Raw genomic sequence first — 22,665 nt, 5'->3', positions numbered from 1 at the left:
ATGCTATGGTTTTGATTATATTAGTTTGATGTATATTCTCTGTTTGTACTTATGTAGATACATACACCTGAGCAAATATTCATGTTTGCTGCATTTACACACAAGATTACACACAGTAGGTATATGTAAGTCTCTGTGTACTCATGTTGTCCCCTCCTTGTGGCAGAGAATTTGTTGCTTCCCATTACTGGTCTAATGAGTTTGAATTGGGTTGCATCTAGGAGAAATCAGCTTTATTGAAGCAATCAGGGATTATGTTTATTTATAAGCCTCACATAAATCTGACGAGTTTTCTTTTCTTTTCTTTTTTTCAGATTTAGTTTCTTCTTGTTTTTTTGATTTTTTTTTCCATTTTGCAATTTTTTGAAACAATCAGGGATTATGAAGCTGTCATGTTTCTTTAATCTGAAATTGCAGAAATTACATGTGTTGAAGACGTTAAGTTAGATAGGGCCCACTGCCACCAATCGATGTTTCTAGTTGAATTAAAGGTACTACTTTATGTACTTTAGATAATGCCCATCATTGGATGGTCCTAATGGAATACTCTGCAATTAGACTTATGTGAGGATCAATGTTTTAAAATGCGGATGCTGGTCAACACGCGGCCAAAACAAATCCTAGTTGACTCGGCACGACACGGTCAAGTACTCGGTTGATGTGGCTGAGTACTAGGTTGACGCGGTCATAACTCGGGAGAGTCAAAGGTGTTTTGATTGGCTTTATAGGGCAAAATGCGTAATCAGACCAGAACACGGCCAAGGTAAAAAGTAGTCGACTCAGGGGAGTACATGATGACACGGGGGAGTTTTGAAACTATGGCGAGGATTATAAATAGGATGTATTCTTAGGGTTGGGATGAACTTACACGAATTCTTTCTCCTCTCCTATCTTACTCAATCCTTGTCATCGGTTTCTTCTTCTTCTTAATTTGCTTCTTCTTCTTTTGCATGTCAATACAATATTGGGACGTATCTTCACTTCAACGTGGTATTAGAGCCAAACAATCATGGATTCATGAATGGAGATTAATGTTCTCTTTTTATTTTATTTCCTTATTTATTCATCTTTTGTTATTTTTCCTTTTCTTAAGGACAAGGATCTTACGTTCTTCACTTATAGAGTCGTTGGGATTTTCATCATTTCCTACACCAAGGATCATATCTTTCTCCACTTATGGAATCATTGAGACCTAAGATTTATGTTCTCTTTTTATTTTATTTCCTTATTTATTCATCTTTTGTTATTTTTCCTTCTCTTAAGGACAAGGATCTTACGTTCTTTGCTTATAGAGTCGTTGGGATTTTCATCATTTCCTACACCAAGGATCGTATCTTTCTCCACTTATGGAATCGTTGAGACCTAATCCTAAACCCTACATTTGAAACCCTCACTCATCTCCCATTCTCATCCGTATAGCTTAATGCCATCCCTTAAAAAATCAAACCCGGGATTGGGCCTGTAGCTCGATGCTTGAGGCTTTGTTTCTCAACCTTGAGGTCATAGGTTCGATCCCAGCTTACCTACCCAAAAAAAATAAATAAATATCAAACCCTACTTTCTCGGTCCTACACTACACTTCTTAAATTGTAATACCCAATCCTCTACCTACGAAACTCTACACACCATCAGGGCGTCACCTACTTACATAGTACACCCTAAAACCCTAACCCTAACCCTCATTCATTTGTGGGTAGTAGGCGTAGATAGGTAGTGCCTAAAAATCTTCTCCTTGGGATCCTAACCCTCATATATGTGGAATTTTAAAATGAACAGCACAATATAGAAACCTCTTCAGATCAGAGGGTCAGGAACTTCTTATGGAGAAGATTTTCAAGAAACAGCCTATCTATGTTTGGGCTCAACAAATGAATTGTTTAGATCACGCAATAATATGATGGAGGCCATTGAGTATACATAACATTGCGGCTGGAAAAATGGAAAGAAATTCCCTTGATTTACTCACAGAATAATGAATAGCATGAGCTAGCACACCAGTAATATTTTTATAGGCTGTATACCTCCAAACATCAAATTAAATTTTAAGTAAAACTTAAGTTGCTATCAGCAAAATGGCAATCAAGTGGAATTTAGTGCATAGATGTATCCTTGTCGAGATTACAAAACTACTGGGCAGAAAACGAATAACAATAAGCTTACTTGATGCATATGCTTGTTTAGAGTTCACACTAACAAACTGTTAAGAACTTTAGTACACCTACAGCAGTACTTTAACAATCCAATCAAAAGTGACAAAAACAAAGGCATGGGATGAGGGATTTTCTCTGTTTTTTTCCCCTTTATTGAGTTGTCTTTCCTGTATAGGTCGTTTCATCTCCACCACTGATTCCTATGGGCACCACACTAGATTTGTTGTCCTCAATGAACCACAAGCCCGCAACTTAACATCTACTTCTATTGAATTTGCAATTCATGCAATTTAATCATCAGTAACTCATAAGAATAAGTTATTTATGTTACTAAGATAATTAGCTTATTGTTTAGTTAGACAGGTACATATCAATTCCCTTGTATTCTAATTAATAAATTGGTTTTAAAAGATTTAAGTGGCAAAATTCACTTTTTTATTCATGGCTGAGATTCATATTGCAGGACTGGACTGGTTTAAGCTTCAAAAGTATAATGGAGGAAGCAGACAAAATTAAAGACACGGTATGGTATCTAATTTAAATTTGTACATAGCATTTTTTTTATTTTTCTTGCTCTATTACATCATCTTTCCTTATATTTAATTTTGTATATATCATTTATGATTATTCTTGCACTATTTGGTTATCTTTTCTTGTTCTTGATCATTTGGTAGCTACTGGAAATTGAAACAACTATCGTTTTGGCAAATTCGAGAATTTAATGTTAGTTTACAATGTTTAAATAGGACTATTGACTCCATCAATGCCCTACTGCAGGTTGAATCGAAACTAAACTCAGTTGATTATTTTTGACACCACATTTTATCTAGAGGCCAAATGATGTTGCAGATATAGGAGAAAGAGAAGGAGATCAAGCCATCAAAGTTTATTTCATTTGAAGGCTCTTTGGAACAGATCATGTCTCTGATTACTGTAAAATTAAAGAACTTAAGTTGAGGTTGAACTTGTAGAGACTACCCTAAACACCCGCCAAGAAACTACTTTGGTAATCCCTAAACTCTTAGTCCATTAGCCTCAGGGAATAGATCCAAACTCTACTGGACAAAGACTGCTAGGAAATCGAGTAGATGAGTAGCACCCATTGAGTTCCCAATCCTACTTATCACACCCTAAAGCTTCCACAATATCCATTATTCAAGTGAAAATCTGAATTTTAGGGTCATGGATTTAGGGATAAATTTCAATGAGATGTAAGCCATTGCACTTCCTCATTATGAATGATAGAGCCTCCAATTTGAGCCCAAAATGATAAATAAATGGTATTAAATTAACACTGAAACTTACCTGAAACTCAAAATGATATCTAAATTGAAAATTTTCAGGATCTACGAGGATTTTTTGTCCTAAAATCTAGTTGGGAGCCCTTTTACATGGAAACCTGCATAATCACCCTGTTAGACTCAAATTATGGGAAGAATTCTTAGTGTATAAGTAAATGTTTTGAGCCCATAATGATAAATATGTGCTATTAAATTAACACTGAAACTTACCTAAAACTCAAAATGAGAACCAAATTGACAAATCAAATTATGAATGGATTATTTTTTCACAACTAGATCTCTATATCCCCATTCTCCTCCCCACTCCCTCCCTCCGCTGATGTAGGAACCGTCCAGTAGCAACACAAGATGGAGATCATACATGGAGCGACTATATCAACTCATGGGGGTTTTAAAACCCATACCATGATTTTGGAGGAAAAATTTCAATATCACACATGAAGAAGCAAAGCTCCTTGTACCACGTGAAAGAACCAAGGCTCTCTTCATAGAGAATGTTCCAATAATTAACTTTATTCAAATTTTATCTTTTTCCTTCATCGTATTGTTACATTGTATAGATGGCCAAAACCCAAAAATAAAAACCCTAAATGCTAACTTATGACCTAAACATTTAATCTCAATATGAAACAACACAAATAAAAGTTAGAAACATCACTAAAATAACTCTATAATAGAAATCCCGTAATAGTTATGTAGCATGTCTGTAAATTATCCATAACTTTGTCAAATCACATCCAATTCGCATGATCTTGGGTTCGTTAGATAGGTAATCGAAAAACCTTTCTAATGATACCAAATTCAAGTCAAATGAACAAGATTTGATGCCCAAAAAACATGTTATACATAAGATGTCAAAAATAGAAGTTGAATGACTTGTTCCACGCCGCACATTTTGCATCATCCCCTCTCCCTTTTTTCTGACCATGTAATTCATTTAAGAAAACCACAAACAGTGGTGGAAACGTCTATACAAAAGGGCCCCAAACAAAAGGAAAAAACAAAAAAGTACAATACAGTCATGTAATGCCACAAAAGCACTTCTCAACAAGAAACATCATGGTTCGAAAGACTATCAGCCTTGAAATTATCCTCTCGGTGGATGTCAGTTAACTTGTACTCAGAAAAGCCCAAAAGTAAATGCGACATCAGTCTAAAAAGGTCAATAAGCTACCATAGAGACTTGAAATCAAGCTTAAGTCACTCGATAGCAATAAGAGTATCGTTTTCAATCTAGACTTTGGATCATCGAAGGGTCTCCAAGCACTTCAAACCAAACCACACTGTTTTATCCTTTACTTTGGTGGCTTGGTCTTCACCACATGAACTTGCATAAGCCAAGCCAAGCCCACTATTAGTGTCTGAAACAATTCCCCAAAGCCAAGACCACCCATTTGTAATAACCTATTACCCTACCAACATACATATTATTGGTAATATGTAACCAATATAGGTCCTCACCAACAAAGACTCCAATGTTTTGATCTCTTGAATCAGCTAGCCACTTATCTGCTACTTCCAGGCAAGATATCGTTGAGGTTGATGTGCCATACTTTGAGGCATGCCTTTTCAATTGCTGCTTTCACTGCCTAATTATAATGCACATGCACCAAATTGTCCAACTTTTTTTGCTTCAGGTGATTTCCCTTTTTTATGTAATTTGGTCGAATGTGCTCCACTTTCATTATCAATCAGATGAGCAATTTTCACTTGACACAAATTGTAATGAGTTTGATTTTAGAGGTTCCAAAACGATAGCATTGCTACGAAGAAGGTGTGGCTTAAAATACAGATTTAAATGGTAAAGTTAATAAGTGTACATTAGAAAGTTATGATTTACCATTACATCTAGATTGAAATTCATTCGATAGACTTTTTAAGGCTGTTTAGTTAAATCCATAGCAGATGGTGCCTATTCATCACCATCTACCTATTGCAATGGTTTTTTGTGATGATAAAAGCAGTTACATTAATATAAAATAAATCATGAAGTAAAAGAATAGAAATTACAAAGAGGCGATGGGGTATTCCAAGAAGAAACTTAGGGTGTGTTTGGATGTGTAGAAAGTTTTTTTCATAGAAAGTATTTTTTTTTTGGAAATTTCTAGTATGGATTTCTTCTTGGAATTTTTTTTCTACTGTTTGGTTCACATCCTTAAGAGGGTGAGCCTTGGAGCGACGGTCAGGTTGCTCCATTGTGACCTGGTGGTCACGGGTTGGGTCACGGATACAACCTTTTTGCAAAGTAGGGGTAAGGCTGCGTACATCTAGCCCTCCCTGGACCCCACAATGGCGGGAGCGTCGTGCACTGGGCCGTCCTTTTTTTTTTTTGGTTTCACATCCTTCAGTTTTCTAGGATTTTAAATTTTACTTCTTGGTTGATGTTGGGCAGCATTTTCAATGAAAATTATTTAGAGGAATGATAAAGTAAAGGGTATCTTTGCAAGAACCCAACATGGCCGCCCCATTAGATCCATGTCATTCACCGCAGCCGGGACAACTCTACCTAATAAAAATGACCAAAATACCCCTATATTAGGGAAAATGATCGGAATAGTCTTATTCCATGAAAAATGACCGAAATAACCTCACGGAAAACAACAAAAATACCCCTATCTCATAGAAAATGACCAGACTACCTATCTATCTGATAGATAATAACCAAAATCACCATAATCCCTATTAGATACGGCCACATGGGTAAATAAAAGAAGAGGGTATTTTTGTCATTTTTTACAAGATAGGTATTCTACTCATTTTCCATGAGTTAGGAGTATGTTAGTCATTTTTTCGTTAGATAAGGATATTTTGGTCATTTTCATGGAAAAGGAGTGTATCATTTTTTATATGAGTATATTGGTCAATTTCTATGAGATAAGGGTTGCCGATATAGCATTGAACTCCTTGGAGATTCCCTAGGATGTCTTCTGGCTAATTATTGCATATCTGCTGATGTGGCATTCTTGTCGCTTCCTTATAACATCCACGCCAAAATCCACAAAAGGTGGATTTCTGCTTGAAATTTCTTGGGAATTGTGTTTTATCTCTCTTTCTTCCTTTGTTTTTTGCTCTTCCTTCGTTCACTTCTCTCTCTATATCGGTAATGACACCCCCTACTTATTCCCCTACTCTAAGTCTATGCCGGGCAACCAAACAATACTTACCACTATTCTCCGAGGTACTTCCAGGCAAATCCAAAGCTTATCTCCTCCCTCTTGGCTAGTTATTCCACTACTCTCTGAAGGCTTGGCAAAGAGGTGAATGCGCCTAAAGGTTCCGTAGCCTATATGGGTTCCGTAATGCTTGGCAAAGAGGTGGATGCGCCTAAAGGTCAATGAAGTTGACTTTAAGGGGAATACCTTTTCCTTGGTTCTCAGTAATATGTAACTCACCTGATTCTTTACTGAGTCGAGTTGACTTGCCAAATTTCTTCAGTATTCTCAGCGCTGGCTAGAGTATTGGTACTTGTAGTGTTAGCCTCCATGAAACAAGAGTCTAGCATAATGGTCTGCGGACAAAAATGAATATCATTATGCAACTCAGTTTGCAGCTCCTTGATTTGCTATTTCTAGCATGTGATTTGGAAAGCTTTAGCTATTTGTTTTTTGTTCAATTGGTCATACATTGACAAGTTACATTTTTATTTACATCAATGATATTGCTATTTCTTTTTTGCTCAATTGGTGGTACATAGTCAAGTTCCATTTTTATTTACATCAGTGATTTTGCTCTTGATTTTGCGCATTTGGTGATACATTGACAAGTTATATTCTAAAATTGCTTTTCCTGTTTATGCTTCCTTGAATGTGGAAGTCAAATAATCGTGCAAAGGTTTACTAGTAGTTTAACTGTTTTCTGGAAGAAAGTTCTATCATGACATCTATTGTTCATATTCAGGGCAACCGGCTCTTCAAAGAAGGAAAATTTGAACTTGCCAAGGCGAAGTATGAGAAGGCATGTATTGTTTCATAGACACCTTGTTTTAATGATGTAGCAATAATCATTTTGTACCAATGTAGCAATAAACCACCTTTCTATGTTGTACCGCAGCTAAAAATATCAATTTCGAGCCAAAAGTTTGTTTCTTCTCAGGTTTTTGAATACATTTGAAGTCTATCATCATAGAGTATTCAAGTTGTCTCTTTTGAAAAATTGATGCATCAATTTTCTATGTAGATTGGTGCCCACATATATCTCCATATGCTTGAACATCCATTTTGTAGAATACACAGACTGAATTGATTTCTTAAGATGTTATCACTGTCTTTTTAAATTTATTTGGTGGTTGCTTGGCAGGTTCTTCGGGAATATAATCATGTTAATCCACAAGATGACGAGGAAGGGAAAATTTTTCTGAATTCAAGAGTAAGTGCCTTCATAAATCATTGGAAGGAGTTCTATTTGCATGCAATTTATTCCACCTAATTTTAGGGTTATACTTACTCAACACTGGATTTTTTTCAAGCATATGAACAATTAGAAATTCCCTTTCATGACATTAAAAACCAATAAAATGGGGCACTAGCAGATATAGGCTGCTTATTTTCCAAGCAATTTCCATCTCTGCCTCTGATTTTCTCCTTCTGATGTTTGCAGAATTCCTTAAATCTTAACGTTGCAGCATGCTACCAGAAAATGGGTGAATTTAGGAAATCCATTGAAGCATGTAATAAGGTATGTTTCGGATTCCTCATGAAAATGAATATGGGGCAGATATCTAAGCCTTTTTAAGTTTTTATTATTGGATTATGGCCTAATATGCAAGCCCGCACACCAGAAAGTTACTCTCAAATACTGCACACACCCTTCTAATATGCATCTTAGCTGGTGCAACTAAAGTAGGATTGTGTTACAGAATTTGAGTACTGGGGAGTGGAATGACGTTTAATGCCTAGGGAAGATGAATAGAATTTGAAATACAAAAGGATTTGTTTCCTCTTGATATTAAAAACTCAGGTCAAGTGACCAGCAAGAGAGGAGAGGCGGGGGGGGAAATGGGGTTTGAGTACATTACTTTTACATTATCCAGATTTAGTTTTGTTAAAAATAATTATTACCCAGTTTTGTTTGAGATGTTCTCAGTGAGATCCTAATCAATTAAGACTTAAGAAGGCTGGGCTAGATAGGACTTAATTGATCCTCCTCGAGGTTTGAAATGCAGGGATTGGCAGTATGTCTGTGTATGTGCATGTGTGAGGTCAGTGTGTATGTGTGCAAGGTTTTAAATTTCCACCGAAATCGGTACGAAATGACCGAAATGTTTTCGTTCCATCCCCATCGAAATCAAAACTCAAATGACCGTAATGCATAAACCAAAATCTTAAGTGTAATACGATACTATGTCAGTATGTGTTACGTAATTTATTTGTATGAATTGCATGCGAACTGCGGTGCATGTATTATATATTATGTATAAATATTTATATGAATTACATGTGAAATTTGGTATGTATGGTAATTATCATATGTGCGCAGATCATTAGGTGTTCAATATTTTTAAACCATTGTAAATGGTTGTCTTGCTTATCTGATGTTTTCTAAGTGTGTATTTGTGCTTATTCTAGCATTTCTTTAAGTTTATTTTTCAAATTCTATTATTTGCATATGTTTCCTTATGTTTTTGTGATTTTCGGGGATTTTAACAAAAATTTCCAACCAAAACGCTTCTGTTTCCGGGGCGACCGAAACCGAAACCAAAATTTAAAACCTTGTCCGTATGGTTAGTGATTGTGCATCCTTGCATGCATGCTGCTTACAGATGGATGATTTATTAGTCATTTCCATGTCTGATTATTTCTCTAGTAAGTGTAATAGATTTATTTGTGACGTATCTAGTTTTACTTTTAAGTATTTTATATTTTCTAGGGGATAAGTTTGGCACTTTGCACATGCAAATGCACTGACATCTTCTGGTTACCTGGAAATTAGTTCCACTGTTTTGCTTTGACTTAAATTATAGTTGATGAGACATCATATACAATTCACCATTATCAGTAAATCATGTGGCGGCCGCTTGTCCAATATTTGATGTCTAATATTTTCAATTAGTGGTTAGTTGGAAATTTGATCTTTGCATCTTGATTTAAATATTCTCTTTGAATGTAGGTGTTAGATGGCAACCCCACACATGTCAAAGCTCTCTATCGGCGCGGGATTGCCTATATGTCTATTGGTGAATTTGATGAAGCAAGGAATGATTTTAACATGGTATTTGTTCACTTTCTGTTACTGTTACTGTTTAATTCCGATGGATAGTAAGTCTAATTTCCAAAGGAAACAATATGTATTTTCTTGATGCTTTCAGATGATAACTATTGACAAATCGTCCGAGCCGGATGCAACTTCTGCTCTAATGAAGCTTAAGCAAAAGGAACAGGTAGCTTATAACAGCCGAACCTTTCTTTTCTTACCTAATTATAATTTGAGGAGTTCTAAAATGAAGGGTGCCCCCATTGGGCGTAAATAACCAAAGTACATTAAATGGGCTCAAAAGTCAAAGAACAGTAAATGCACTTATGGTGATTTACAACCAATGAGGGTGCCCTTTCGGCCCTTTTTTTGGAAGGGCTCCCTTCAGTTTAGAACAACTCTTATAATTTTATTCTGCCTTAGATGTTTTATTATTTTCCAAACATCTATCTGTACGACAGGAAATCGAGAAAAAAGCTCGGAAACAATTTAAAGGATTGTTTGATAAGAAACCAGGAGAAATTGCGTATGTTGGAAGCGATCCAACAGAAGATCATAATCCCAAAAAGGAAACCGACCAAGATGAGATAGTGACTTCAGATAGGGATGATGAAACTGAGCAAATTCCTGAAGCCGCTGCTCCGATGGGCCTGTTTGCACGGGTTTGGCCTGCTAGTCGAAGGTTCTTCACGGCGCTAGGACTACAAAAATGTTCTATCTTGTGAGGTGGTTATAGCCATAGTTTTGAAACTTATATGCCCACTTCTTGCTAATCGATCTAACTCCGTCATTTCGTGCAAGGCGACCAAGATTAGAGTAAATTCAGGGAGGAATGAAGGTGAGTCTGACTGGTCTGCTGGTAGAGGATTCTTCGCGGTGTTGGGGCCTACAAAAGAGTTCCATCTTTGAGGGGAGAAATTTATAGCCATAGCTTTGAAACTCATGCCCAATTCAAGCAAGTCGAACTACCTCAGTCTGAGAATAAAACGCAATAAGATCATACATTTCAGGTCTGTAATGAGTTTCAAACTACATGGTTAATGTCCTAATTATCTGTGCTCTTATAGAATCCCTCTGTAATTTACAACTTCTCAATTTATAAAAATTGATAGGGTTGTCAGGAAACAACTCCTTTGCATACTCTGATTATATATAAGGATATTAGGTCATTATATTGGGTTATTAGTTCATAATCATATTCTTCTTTAATCAAATTTCTTGAAAATTTATTCGGTCAATTTTGCATTGATAACCTTTTAATTAACTCTGAGAGCCACCAAATATTCATGCAAAAAAATATGCTTTGGTGAATAATGTTTTTCTCGACCTAGATTTTATATGCTGTGCGGGCGTGAAGTACAGTACTTTTCAGAAAGTACAGCGGGCCCACTTCATATGATGAACTGTTTGAATCATCATATGAAGTGGGCCCCACTGTGCTTTCTGAAAAATATTGGAATTCATGCCCACACGTCATTTAAAATCTGTGGGCCCATTACTGTGGTACCCAATAGTTGACGTGAATGGCCTCATGGAGACCCATTTCTAAGACCAATGCCTAAAAAATATCAATGGCTTTTGCTTATCTTGGCAAGTTATGTGATCATCCATTGTGTTGAAGTAGCACTTGGGATGGATTTGCCTACTAGTTGTCCATCCTATCAAGGAATCCAATTATGCACTAGTGACATACATGGGTCAAGACCCACCTTCCATATACCTATTTTACATTGGCTGCTTTGAGCTTTTTGGGAAATGTAACAGCTTTTGACATCTGGTTAAGAAAGTGTAGAAGATGCCCATGCTTTCTCGGAAAGACTTTAAACTTCCACTTCTTTTCATTACCTTCACTTTTTCTTTTTGTTTTCAATGGAAATGCCTAAACTTTCACTTCTTTTTCCCACACATTTGGCATAAAATAAAGGGGAAATGATAAATGCGCCCCTTTTCATTACTTGGGACACCCAGCTACGGTGTATATAGGACTGATGTACTTCACATTTGAAGGAGTGAACGGACCTGATTGCCACGTACAATGCAGCTGGGTGTCCGATGAAAAGGGGCACATTTATCATTTCCCAAAAAATTTCCAAGAAAAAACTTACTCAGAAATATTTTTCTTGCAATCTAAACTGGTTGTAAAGGGGTGGAAGTATCATCCGTCTAGCATTAAGTCATTAACCACCTAAACATTACTTCCTTGCAGGTAATAAACAGTGTCCTCTCTCTCTCTCTCTCTCTCTCTCTCTCAACGATCCTTTCATTTGTCCTAAAAAGCAGGCAAAGAATACAACACGTAAGTCTTAACTTCCAGGCACGTAACATATCATGTTATACCAGCAAGCAAACCTCGAATATTTCTTGGAAAATTCCTCTTTTGAACCTTTTTTTGCTGGTTTTAGGAAAAAAGCATCAAGAAAATGAAAACTAAACTCCCCCATTATAGCAAGAACATAGAAGAACACTAGAACTCCGTATACATAACAAACCCAGACACCTAAAACACATAGATAAATAAACAACATACTTAGCATTTTATAGGAGGAAGTTGGTTATTGGGTTTCTCACTACTTTCCTCCATCTTGAAAACACAACTCCCAAAAACCAAAAATCCGACAGCATGTCCGGCAACAGCAACTATCAGAACGCCGGCGTTGAATGACATGACGGCAAGCATGACCATGTAAGCGAGACCCATTCGGAGTGCATGCAAACCGGTCTGAAAGAGCCCGGTCTGGACCCGGTTCGACCTTCCAAGTTTGATGAATCTTGAACCGGAAATCCACTCCACCATAACTGAGAGGGTAAAGATGAAGAAAAGGGCTAGAAAATACATTCCTAGACTGTGACCTGGCCATCCATGGAAAAGGATTTCCACATCTTTTCCCCAGAAAAATGTCATGTGCATCATCATCTTTTTGTGAGGCATGGCCATCGACCCTGTTGTCATGCCATGATCCATTTCACGATCTGGGTTTTGTTGGGTTTTTTTTTTTAGAGGAGTGGGGGGAGATAAAGAAAAAGGATTTGGGTTCTCGATGCAGAGGAAAATGGGGAGAGAGAGAGAGAGAGAGATGGTATTTAATCTGAGCAGACCCACTACAGTGTCATCTATCTGACATGAAGAGGGTCAATTTGGTTAGATTATGGTGCAAGTGTTTGGATCTTAAACAGAATTAAACAAAATTGGATCCTTGGATAGTGATCCTGACCGTCCATTGATACATCTCTTATGATTTGATAAAATGCACTTTTTTTCTTTTTTTTTTTTGAGATGGGGTTCATTTATTAGGCAATCCACTTGTTGGGGTTCATTAGGATCCAGGACGATCCATCAAATTGTGTGGTAATGTATAGGGTACAATCAAAATAATTTCAGACCTTAGGATGTGGATCCAATGGACACCATTCAGATCCAATTGATATGCACTAATCATTTGGATCCATCGGACCGTCTGTCCATTAACAGACCTAAAGATTTTCTTAACTTCGTCACTATGGGTAGTATCTATCTATGTTTTGTGTGACTCTTCCTCTTGGTTACTGAGGCAGTTAGTTCCTATATGTATCAAATGATTTACTATGTTGGAGTTAAAACTTTGCTTCCCTATTTTTCTGTAACATTGAATCATACACATGTGCATATGTAAAGCAAAGCTTCCATTTTAGTAAATTCCAAATAGAAAGATAATAAATCGAGGCTTTTCCATCACTTGTACTTAAAGTGGAATCAAAGTAACTTCCTCCAATTGATTTCCTCGAACAAAGTTTTTTTGTTGAGAGCTACAACTAGAATAATCTGCTGTTGCGCAGAACACTAACATATTAATTATAAACTTTTACAAGTGCACAGCAGGCTAGTATAATGGTGGATTCTCAAAAGGGGCCTGATTTTGATGTGGGCCGCTTTATTTTACCCTTGTTTTTCATTGGATGTTAAAATTTGCAACAAGCTATCCACAGCCAACCACAAATTTATAGGCAAAATAAGGCTGCTAACATAAAAACAAGGGAGTGTGGATATCAAGTCCCTTATTAGGTCAGTGTCATTTAAACACTTGAAGTATCCCCATAACCAAGTACGCACCCAAGTGATAGCACGGTTTGTATTACTACTTTAAAAATGTTAGATATTGGTCTGATCTTTCATTCAATTTGTCAATATCTGAAAATATCACTCCCTTTCAGATATTTAAAGAAATCAAATGTTGGGCCCCACCAACGTTTCATGTTTGGGGTGATGACTGAGGAGAAGGAAAGCCGGTTGTACTAGTGTTCTACCGGGGTGAGGAGAAGGAGAGAGAGCGAGAGAGCCCGTTTTACTAGTGTTCTACCTAAGGGTGCCAATTTTGGCTCGGGCTCGGAAGCTCGCTCGAGCTCGGCTCGAATCCTTAACGAGCAGAGCCGAGCCGGCTCGCCAGGCTCGTTAAGCTTAACGAGCCGAGCCCGATTTAGGCCAGGCTCGGCTCGGCTCGGCTCGGCTCGTTAAGAATTTAATATATTTAAATATATATATTATATATAAATATATACACTACTAAAAGGGTTGTCCATGGAGTGAAAGGGGAGGCAAAATATGTCACTTCATTTTTGGAACCCCATTTATTACTTGGACCACCCCCCATAGTGTAAAAAAAGTAGTCAAATTACACTAGATAGGGCTGTCCAGGGAAGATGAGGGGTGTGAACTGAATATAACCCGAGCTCGGTAAGGCTCGCGAGCCTGGCCGAGCCCGAGCCGAGCTTTTGAGCTTAACGAGCCGAGCCGAGCCTGGCCAAGCTCGGCTCGGCTCGGCTCGTTTACACCCCTATAGTTCTACCGCTTGTGGCTTTACAAGAGGGTGAATTTATCCTAGAAGGAGTTTCTCTGTTTTAATTGTAGAGAGATATTTCTTTCTAATTTCGTTTCCCATCTCACATCAAGTAAGCAAGAAAGGGCTAGTTTACCAACATATTCCCCCATCAATTAATCGAGAAACACTGGATCATTCCTCTATATATGCGGTTGAGTGTCGTGCACAGGGGTGTCAACGGATCCACTTCGGGTCTGATCCACCTATGTCACAGTCACGATCCATTCAAATTCCTTATCGGTCGGGTAGGAGTCAGATTATTCTTGGGATCCTACTTTCCATGTCATGATCACGATCCATTTTAATTCGGACCGTGCATCAGAGTGTACTATTATGTCCCACTAAGCTAAGTAAACAATTAATTTTTTATAAAAGAGATAGAATGGCAGTTCACTATTAGTGTGTCTCTATGCATTTTTTTCAACTTAATTAAAAATTTATCTATGTTAATCTATGTATATAATAATGCTTGTAAACAATAAAACTAATCAAAATTACATACACAGATATAATGTATAACTATTATCAAAGAATATGATGGATAAAGAACAGAACCCCACTCTCTTTTCCTTCGTTAAAGTATAAAATGAAACTTCTGAAATGACTGAAATCACATTCCCATCCGATTTATTAAGTGATAAGAGAGGTTTTGACCAAAATACACTTCATAGAATGGTTAGCATTAACAAAATTTGGAGGGTATTTTTGTAAACCATTTCGGATCGTGTCTATCCAATGGGCATGTGGCGTGCCTATACACAATCCAAAATTTTTCGGATCCTAGATTTGATGATCCGAAATATGCCCATTGATCCGTTTAAAAGAAAAAAGAAATATGCCCATGGATCCTATTCATATGTTTAGATCCCGTTCAATAACGTTCGGATTCAGACGGTCCGAGTCTGGATCCATTGACACCCCTAGTCGTGCATCACCTTATCATTCATCCTCTCTCTCTCTCTCTCTCTCTCTCTCTCTCTCTCTCTCTCTCTCTCTCTCTCTCTCTCTCTCTCGGCCCAGTGCACGAGGCTCCCGCCACGCAGGGTCTGGGGAAGGCTAGATGTACGCGGTCTTTCCCCTGCTTTGTAGAGGGTCTATTTCTGCGACTTGAACCTGTGACCACCAGATCAGAATGAAGCAACCTTTCTGTTGCGCCAAGGCTCACCCTCTAAAATGAAAAAAAAAAAAAATCAAAATGAAAAAGAGATAAAGAAAGAAGAAACTTGGAGAACATAACCATATAATCACCATAAAAATAAGACAACTAATATTTCACTGGAAGAAGATCTTCGTTGGAGTTTTCACTCCCCTCCGAGTTTAAAACAGAACTCCTGAAAAGTAAAAATCCGACAGCATGTCCGGCAACGACAACAACGAGAATGCCAACGTTGAATGACATAACGGCGAGCATGACCACGTAAGCCAGAAACACGCTGACCGTGTGCAGACCGGTCTGCAAGAGCCCGACCGAGACCCGGTTAGAACCGCCCGGTTTGATAAACCGCGAACCCGAGAGCCACTCCATCGTAAAGGAGAGTATAAAGACGATAAAGAGGGAGAGTATATACTAGGGCTGCAACTCGAGCCGGGTTTTACCCGACCCGCATCGACCCAACCCGAAAATAGCTTGGGTCGGGTTCAGGTTTCATGGGTTTCGGGTCGAGCCGGGTTCAGCATTCAAAAGCCCGCATGAATCTCGGGTCGAGCCCGGTTTGAAGGGGCCCGACCCGACCCGAGTTACATAAGTTATAGTATGTACATTTTTTTCTATTGTTAGTTAAAACTTAAAGGGATAATTACATTTACACCCCCTCTAGTTTCTGAATCATCCACTTCCACCCCTATAGTTTAAAACGTGACAAATACACCCTTGTAGTTTCAATTTGTTTAAGGTAGGCCCCCTCAGCTGAAGGTTCGTCCATAGATTGAAGGGTTAGGATGATCCGATGGAGCTGATTTTTTGGGCACACCCTATCTATGTCAGGACCCATCAAATGAACGCTTTGGATCATCCAAACAATGTGGGCCCACATTATTTGGATGATTTTTTGGTAGTGTTTGGATTCGGGTAGGGGCCCACATTATTTGGATGATCCAAAGCGTTCATTTGATGGGTCCTGACATAGATATGGTGTGCCCAAAAAATCAGCTCCATCGGATCATCCTAACCCTTCAATCTATGGACGAACCTTCAGTTGAGGGGGCAAACCTTAAACAAATTGAAACTACAGGGGTGTATTTGTCACGTTTTAAACTATAGGGGTAGAAGTGGATGTGTCAGAAACTAGAGGGGGTGTAAATGTAATTATCCCAAAGTTAAAAGTGAAAACCCACACACCCACTGTTACTGTATGTGAGTGTAATTTCTGCTTCTATGAGTTGAGTTGATTCAAGTGTTTGATTCAGCATTGTTTGATTGTAATTACAACATTGTTTGATTACAGCATTGTTTGATTCAAGTGTGATGTGAGTGTAATTACATCATTGTTTGATTCAAGTGTAATGTGAGTGTAATTTCTGCTTCTATGAGTTGAGTTGCCTTGCCAAACAAGAATTTTCCTTAAAAATTTGCGTCAACGTGAAAAAACCCGACCCGACCCGAACCGACCCGAGATTTATCATGGGTAGGGCCGGGTTTGGGAATCGTGGGTTTTCCGAAAAAAAACCCGACCCGAGATATTTCTCGGGTAGGGTTCCAAAATCCGACCCGCCCGACCCGAATTGCAGCCCTAGTATATACATCCCAAGGCTGTGGCCTGGCCATCCTGAGAAGAGGAGTTCCATGTCTTTTCCCCAAAAGAAAGTCATCATGGTCTTGTTTGGCATGGGCATGGATGTGGTGTTGGAAATGGATGTGGGCATGGCCATGTTATTCATCCCACCCATTGATGGGATTGGATTTGGAGGATAAGATATGGGTTTTGTTGGATTTATTTGAAGGATGGTGAAGAAAACAACAGAGAGGGGAAAAAATGGACGTGGGGGAGTTAAATTGGGGGTGAAAGAGAGAGAGAGAGCAATGAATGATAAAATTCATATGATCATTTTCTATGGGGAAATAATGTCGGCATGATCTTTATCCGATATTTGCACTCCAAGGAAATAATAAATGGCATGATCTTGTTTCGATAATGGCATACTGTACAAGTTATTCCCAATTTTTCCTATTATTGAGACTTATGGATCCCACGACAGGAAATGTAAGTGCAATCGACACCGTTGATCTGGACCATAGTTCTTGTAGGATATGATGAGCGCATTTACTTGATTTTCTACGGGGAATAATATTGGCATGATCCTTCATCGGATGATAGCACTCCAAGTAAATAATATCAGCATGGTATTGATTCGAGAATGGCACTCCACAAGTTATTAGCAATTTTTTTCTGTTGAGACTTATGGATCCCTCAAGGACATGCAAGGGCAATCTTAACCATTGATCTTGTACCATATGATGAGCATTTGGTCTTTGTTCATACCTAACGCCCATCCCATATATAGTACTATCAATGGTTTAGCTTTTGCTGACATTATACTAGAAGAGGTTTGATGGCCAAAGACCTCGGATCATCTATCAAGATGTTATCAATGGCATTTGGCGGGACTTACAGTACCCATTTGGACCAAAGGATCTGATCCGTTTCTTGGCCTCAATACAAGTAAAAGAATCTTATCTGTGCTATTTTTTGAGCTGTAGCTCATTCACTTTGCATCGGACACATAGATCCTCCTTGTTTATTGGGGAATATGACTCATAAAGGCCATGGGTAAGAAGTTTATTAGAAGCTTCACTTGGGTGAATTTGCATGACATTGGCGTGATCAAGACCTTTCACTTTATAGGCCATATCACGAAGAGGATGTGGTTTTGGCCCCAAAACTTAAAGCACCTCTTCCCTTTGGGTCGAAGACGTTTGTGCGAAGGCATGTTAGAACTGGTCACAGTTTATGTTACAATTGGGTGACCGGGGTTTACATTTGCCGGATTGCTCACTTATCCAAATCAAGCAATTAAGAGAATTGGGACCCTCTAGAGTATAATTGTAGGACAGGGAGTTCTTAACCAGGTTTTAAATTTCGGTTTCGGAATGGGTTTCGGTCCTCACCGAAACCGAAATTTCAGCCGAAATTAAATGAAGTAATATTTTAAAGTAAATAGTAGTATTTTTTTCCGGTACCAAATTTCGGCCGAAATTTGGGGATAATATTAAATAATGACTACAAATCTGATTTTTTGGAGATATTCCAAATTTTGGGGGAAACAAAATTTCCATCGAAATTTTGTAACGTTTCGACTTTACCCAATTTCGGTTTTGGTATCCACCGAAACCTGAAATTTTTTATTTCGGTCGACATTTAAAACCTTGAACGCGATGTGACTATTGTTATGTACTTGGCTGATGACCAGATATGGGGGATGTGCGATAATAATAAATGAATTTGATTAGCATAGAGTAGTTGCTATAGACGGAGCATATGAAGAAGTGTGATACTTGTAGTGGCAGGCGCATGTGCGGAAGGAGGGATAAACTTATGATTCTTGAGACCGAACATGTGTACATTGCACACACCCAAATACATGAGGGGATAACTCAAAGGAAGGCTGAGATAGAAAAGGCACTGAGAAAGGTGTGCGGCCTTTTAAGACAAATGAGAAAAGAAGGTTAATTAAATGATACGCACTTAATACAATATCCCCCCAAAATAGCTTCAGAATATGTATAAAAAGAGATAAGACAATTAACATTTCATTGAAGGACAAGATCTTTGTTGGAGTTTTCACTCCCCACTGGTTTTAAAACAGAACTCCTGAAAAGTAAAAATCCGACCGCATGACCGGTGACGACAACGACGAGAACGCCGACGTTGAATGACATAACGGCGAGCATGACCACGTAAGACAGACACACGCTGACCACATGTAGACCGGTCTGTAAGAACCCGGCCGAGACCCGGTTCGAACCGCCCGGCTTGATAAACCGCGAACCGGAGAGCCACTCCATCGTAAAGGAGAGTATAAAGAGGATAAAGAGGGAGAGTATATACATCCCAAGACTGTGTCCTGGCCATCCTGAGAAGAGGAGTACCACATCTTTGCTCCAATAGAATGTCATTTGCATCATCGACATGCATGACATGGGCATGTCGGTGGTGTTCGACATGGAAGTGGGCATTGTCATGTTATTCATCCCACTCATTGCTGAATTTCGGATTTGAAGCAATGGTGAGAATGGATTTCGAGGATATGTTGTGGGTTCTGTTGGATTTATTTGAAGGATGGTGAAGAAAACAAGAGAGAGGGAGAAAAAGAGGATGTGGGGGCGTGGAGATTGAGGTTTTCTAAGAATATATAAGAAAATTGGGTGAGAGAGAGAGAGATATTTACTATGGGAAATGATATCAGCACTTCAATGTTTTGACATCCACGCTCTCCTTGCTTGTCTTCTAGTATTTAATGAGCTTGTGAGAAATATTTGGTGACTGTAAAACCTGTTGACACCCTTTTAAATACTAAAAGACAAGCTAGTAGAGCGTGATATGAAAACATTGGTGTGTTCTATGGGGAAATAATGCCGGCATGATCTTTATCAGTTAATGGCACTCCAAGGAAATAATATCGGCATGATCATATTTCCACAATGGCACTCCACAATTTATTCACAACTTTTCGTATTGAGACTTACGGATCCCACAATAGGACATATACGTGCAATCGAGATCAATCGAGATCGTTGATCTTGACGGTTTTTCTTATTTGATATCCTGAGCATATTTAATTGATTTTCCACGGGGAAGAAAGAGCACTGCTAGGAAAACGGGAATCCGTTTTGTGAATAAAAACGGGCGATCCTTGACAAATAAGGGAGCTCAAATCGCCAAAAAAACAATAAATACATGTTCAAAAGGTTGAATCAACCGTCACATCACTCCCGTTTTTATTTCCCACACTTTATTAGAAGTACGGTATTGCCAGCACCATAGGATGATCCAAACCGTCCATTAGATGGGCCACAACCTAAATAGGTTGTGCCCTAAAAATCATTTCCATAGGTTGATCCTAACCCTCCGATCTGAATGTTAGAAGGTTGATCCTAACCCGTCAAATTCTTCAGGTGGTGATACTAAAGGGAAGTCCCAGGAGAAGGACTATAAGAAGAAAAGCAAAGCCAAGTTCCAAAAGATAGAAGGCAAGCCTTCAAAAGAAGTGCAGGATGGGAATGTTACAGCCAAGAAAATTTTTGGATGTTTCATATGCAATGGTTCCCATCAAGCCAGAAATTGCCCCAAAAAGGAGAAGCTCAACTAGACCTGGCAAACGCGACCCGTGCCTGCGGGTTGACCCAACCCACCCACAAATTTGCGGGCAGGGGTCGGGGTTTTAGTGACCCGCCAAAACCGATCCACAGGTGACCCAACCCCCAAAAACACGGGTCGGGTCGGGTCAACCCGCGGGCACCAGCAAATTTTTGGATTTTTTTTTTATATTTTTTATTTTAAAATAGAAAGTGAGATCAAGGGCTAAGAGCATCTCACTTTTTGAGCTGGAATAATGCACTTGTGTTTGGAAATCAGCCCTTCTAATAGCATCTCACTTTTTGAGGACTCCCAACTTCCAGCAACTCATGAGCATTACTAATTTACTATGCATGAATACACTCCCTATTTTTAAAAATGGATGATTGGAAAGTACAACCCACACCATAGGATGATCCAAACCGTGCATTGAATGGGCCATAATGTAAATAGGTTGTGCCCCAAAAATCATTAGCATAGGATGATTCTACCCCTCCGATCTAAAGAGGGAGTGACAATATGGAAACTTCTATAGATCGAACGGTTGAGATCGTCCTATGGCAATGATTTTTGGGGCACGATCTATTTACGTTGTGGCCCATCAAATGAACGGTTTGGATCATCATATGGTGTAGGTTGTACGGTCAATTTTGAAAATTAGGGGGTGAATTCATACATAGAATGGGGTGAATTTATCACTGCCCAATAAAAACTCTGTTTTGGAAAAACATGCGCGTAACCCGCGACCCGACCCACCCGCACTGGGTCCGGGTCACCTGGTTGCTGACCCGTAGGAATGCAGGTCATTTTGACCCGCGTGACCCGCACCCGCATGACCTGCGGGTCGACCCGACCCGATCCAGCCGTTTGCCCGGCCTAAGCTGAAAGTGAAAGTCCCTCTACATCGAGCGAGCCAAGAAGAAAACAAGAAAAGGAAAAAACAGACAAAAAAAAAGAAAGAATACATAATATAGAAACACTAAAAGAGGTTTGTGATAAAAGCCCTTTCACTCTGTTGACCATGACCTGGCAAACGCAACCCTTTTGGCGTTTGCGTGCGGGTGTGCCAGACCTGGTTGCAGTATCATGTGTTCGATCAATTTTGTCAAAAGAACCAGATCGACCCCACAATTGCTTGCAATCAAATGACCTGGGTTGTCATTTGCCAGATTGGTCACTTGTCTAGATCAGGCAATTAAGAAAGTCTAGGTTCCCCTGTTGTGGGCTCCTCTAGAGTATAGTTGTGGGAAAACCCCTTTTAACAAAGGAAGTTCCTAGGCGATGTGGCTATGGCTATATAGTTGGCTGATGACCAAATACGAGAGATGATGTAAGATAAAAATAAATGACGAGTAAACTAAACTGTGTGAGGGAAAGTGAAGGACTATAAAAATATATGTACGCTACATCCCACCATCGCTACATAATCCTATCACCTCCATCTCCTTAGTTGCTTTCATACTCTTCACATCCACTCATCCCTACAGCAGCTTTCACGTCCTCAACTTTTCGCGCCACCAACTATGCCTCTACTTCAACAACAGATGGTTCCAATCCAACATCGATTCTGCTGGCTGACTCTATTTTTCCCCGACTCTACCAGGCTCTCTGCATTCTAGTGGTTAAGAGAAGATTACAATTAGAGCACAATTGGCTACCTTGAATTTTTTTTCATGATAAGTTGGTGTCTCCAAGTGGAGATGAGGGTGAAATGACTAGAAAGAAGGAAATCAATCTCCAAGTTATGAGAAGTAGCTACTTCTCTCACCGCCCAAAATAGGATCGAGTTTTTCCTGATTTTTAGCCCAGGGCCATCTCAATCATGCCCTCTCAAATCTCTCTACTTCTCCCACTGCCCTATACCACTCTCACCACTTGT

At 38.9% G+C, this 22,665-nt stretch overlaps 2 protein-coding genes across 3 annotated transcripts in view; one reads left to right on the top strand and one right to left on the bottom strand.

The window, feature by feature from the left end:
• The window catches only part of PAS1 (FKBP-type peptidyl-prolyl cis-trans isomerase family protein), a 57,521-nt gene extending 46,725 nt beyond the window's left edge, over positions 1 to 10,796 (top strand). The window contains exons 15-22 of one of the 2 annotated variants that reach the window (XM_077382744.1): positions 2,614 to 2,673; positions 7,349 to 7,405; positions 7,748 to 7,816; positions 8,048 to 8,125; positions 9,557 to 9,658; positions 9,756 to 9,827; positions 10,102 to 10,366; positions 10,442 to 10,796. In XM_077382744.1, coding sequence (XP_077238859.1) covers positions 2,614 to 2,673; positions 7,349 to 7,405; positions 7,748 to 7,816; positions 8,048 to 8,125; positions 9,557 to 9,658; positions 9,756 to 9,827; positions 10,102 to 10,365 — 702 coding nt within the window. In that variant the 3' untranslated portion in view covers position 10,366; positions 10,442 to 10,796. Of the gene's footprint in view, positions 1 to 2,613; positions 2,674 to 7,348; positions 7,406 to 7,747; positions 7,817 to 8,047; positions 8,126 to 9,556; positions 9,659 to 9,755; positions 9,828 to 10,101 lie in introns of both variants that reach the window. The other variant, XM_077382743.1, reaches the window with a different exon arrangement.
• Positions 10,797 to 12,061: 1,265 nt separating this feature from the next.
• LOC143878792 (uncharacterized) lies at positions 12,062 to 20,138 on the bottom strand. The gene is made up of 2 exons (XM_077381024.1): positions 19,253 to 20,138; positions 12,062 to 12,761 (listed from the first exon to the last, which is right to left on the bottom strand). The coding sequence occupies exons 1-2, from the start codon at positions 19,688 to 19,690 to the stop codon at positions 12,168 to 12,170; spliced, it is 1,032 nt and encodes a 343-aa protein (XP_077237139.1). The 5' UTR covers positions 19,691 to 20,138; the 3' UTR covers positions 12,062 to 12,167.
• Positions 20,139 to 22,665: the final 2,527 nt, after the last annotated feature.

Source organism: Tasmannia lanceolata, unplaced genomic scaffold (assembly GCF_043159265.1).
Source record: "Tasmannia lanceolata isolate RefF3 unplaced genomic scaffold, GAP_Taslan_0.1 ptg000006l, whole genome shotgun sequence".
Taxonomy (NCBI): Eukaryota; Viridiplantae; Streptophyta; class Magnoliopsida; order Canellales; family Winteraceae; genus Tasmannia; species Tasmannia lanceolata.
Note: the sequence above shows the minus strand (reverse complement) of the source record. Positions and strands in the feature narration are given on the sequence as shown.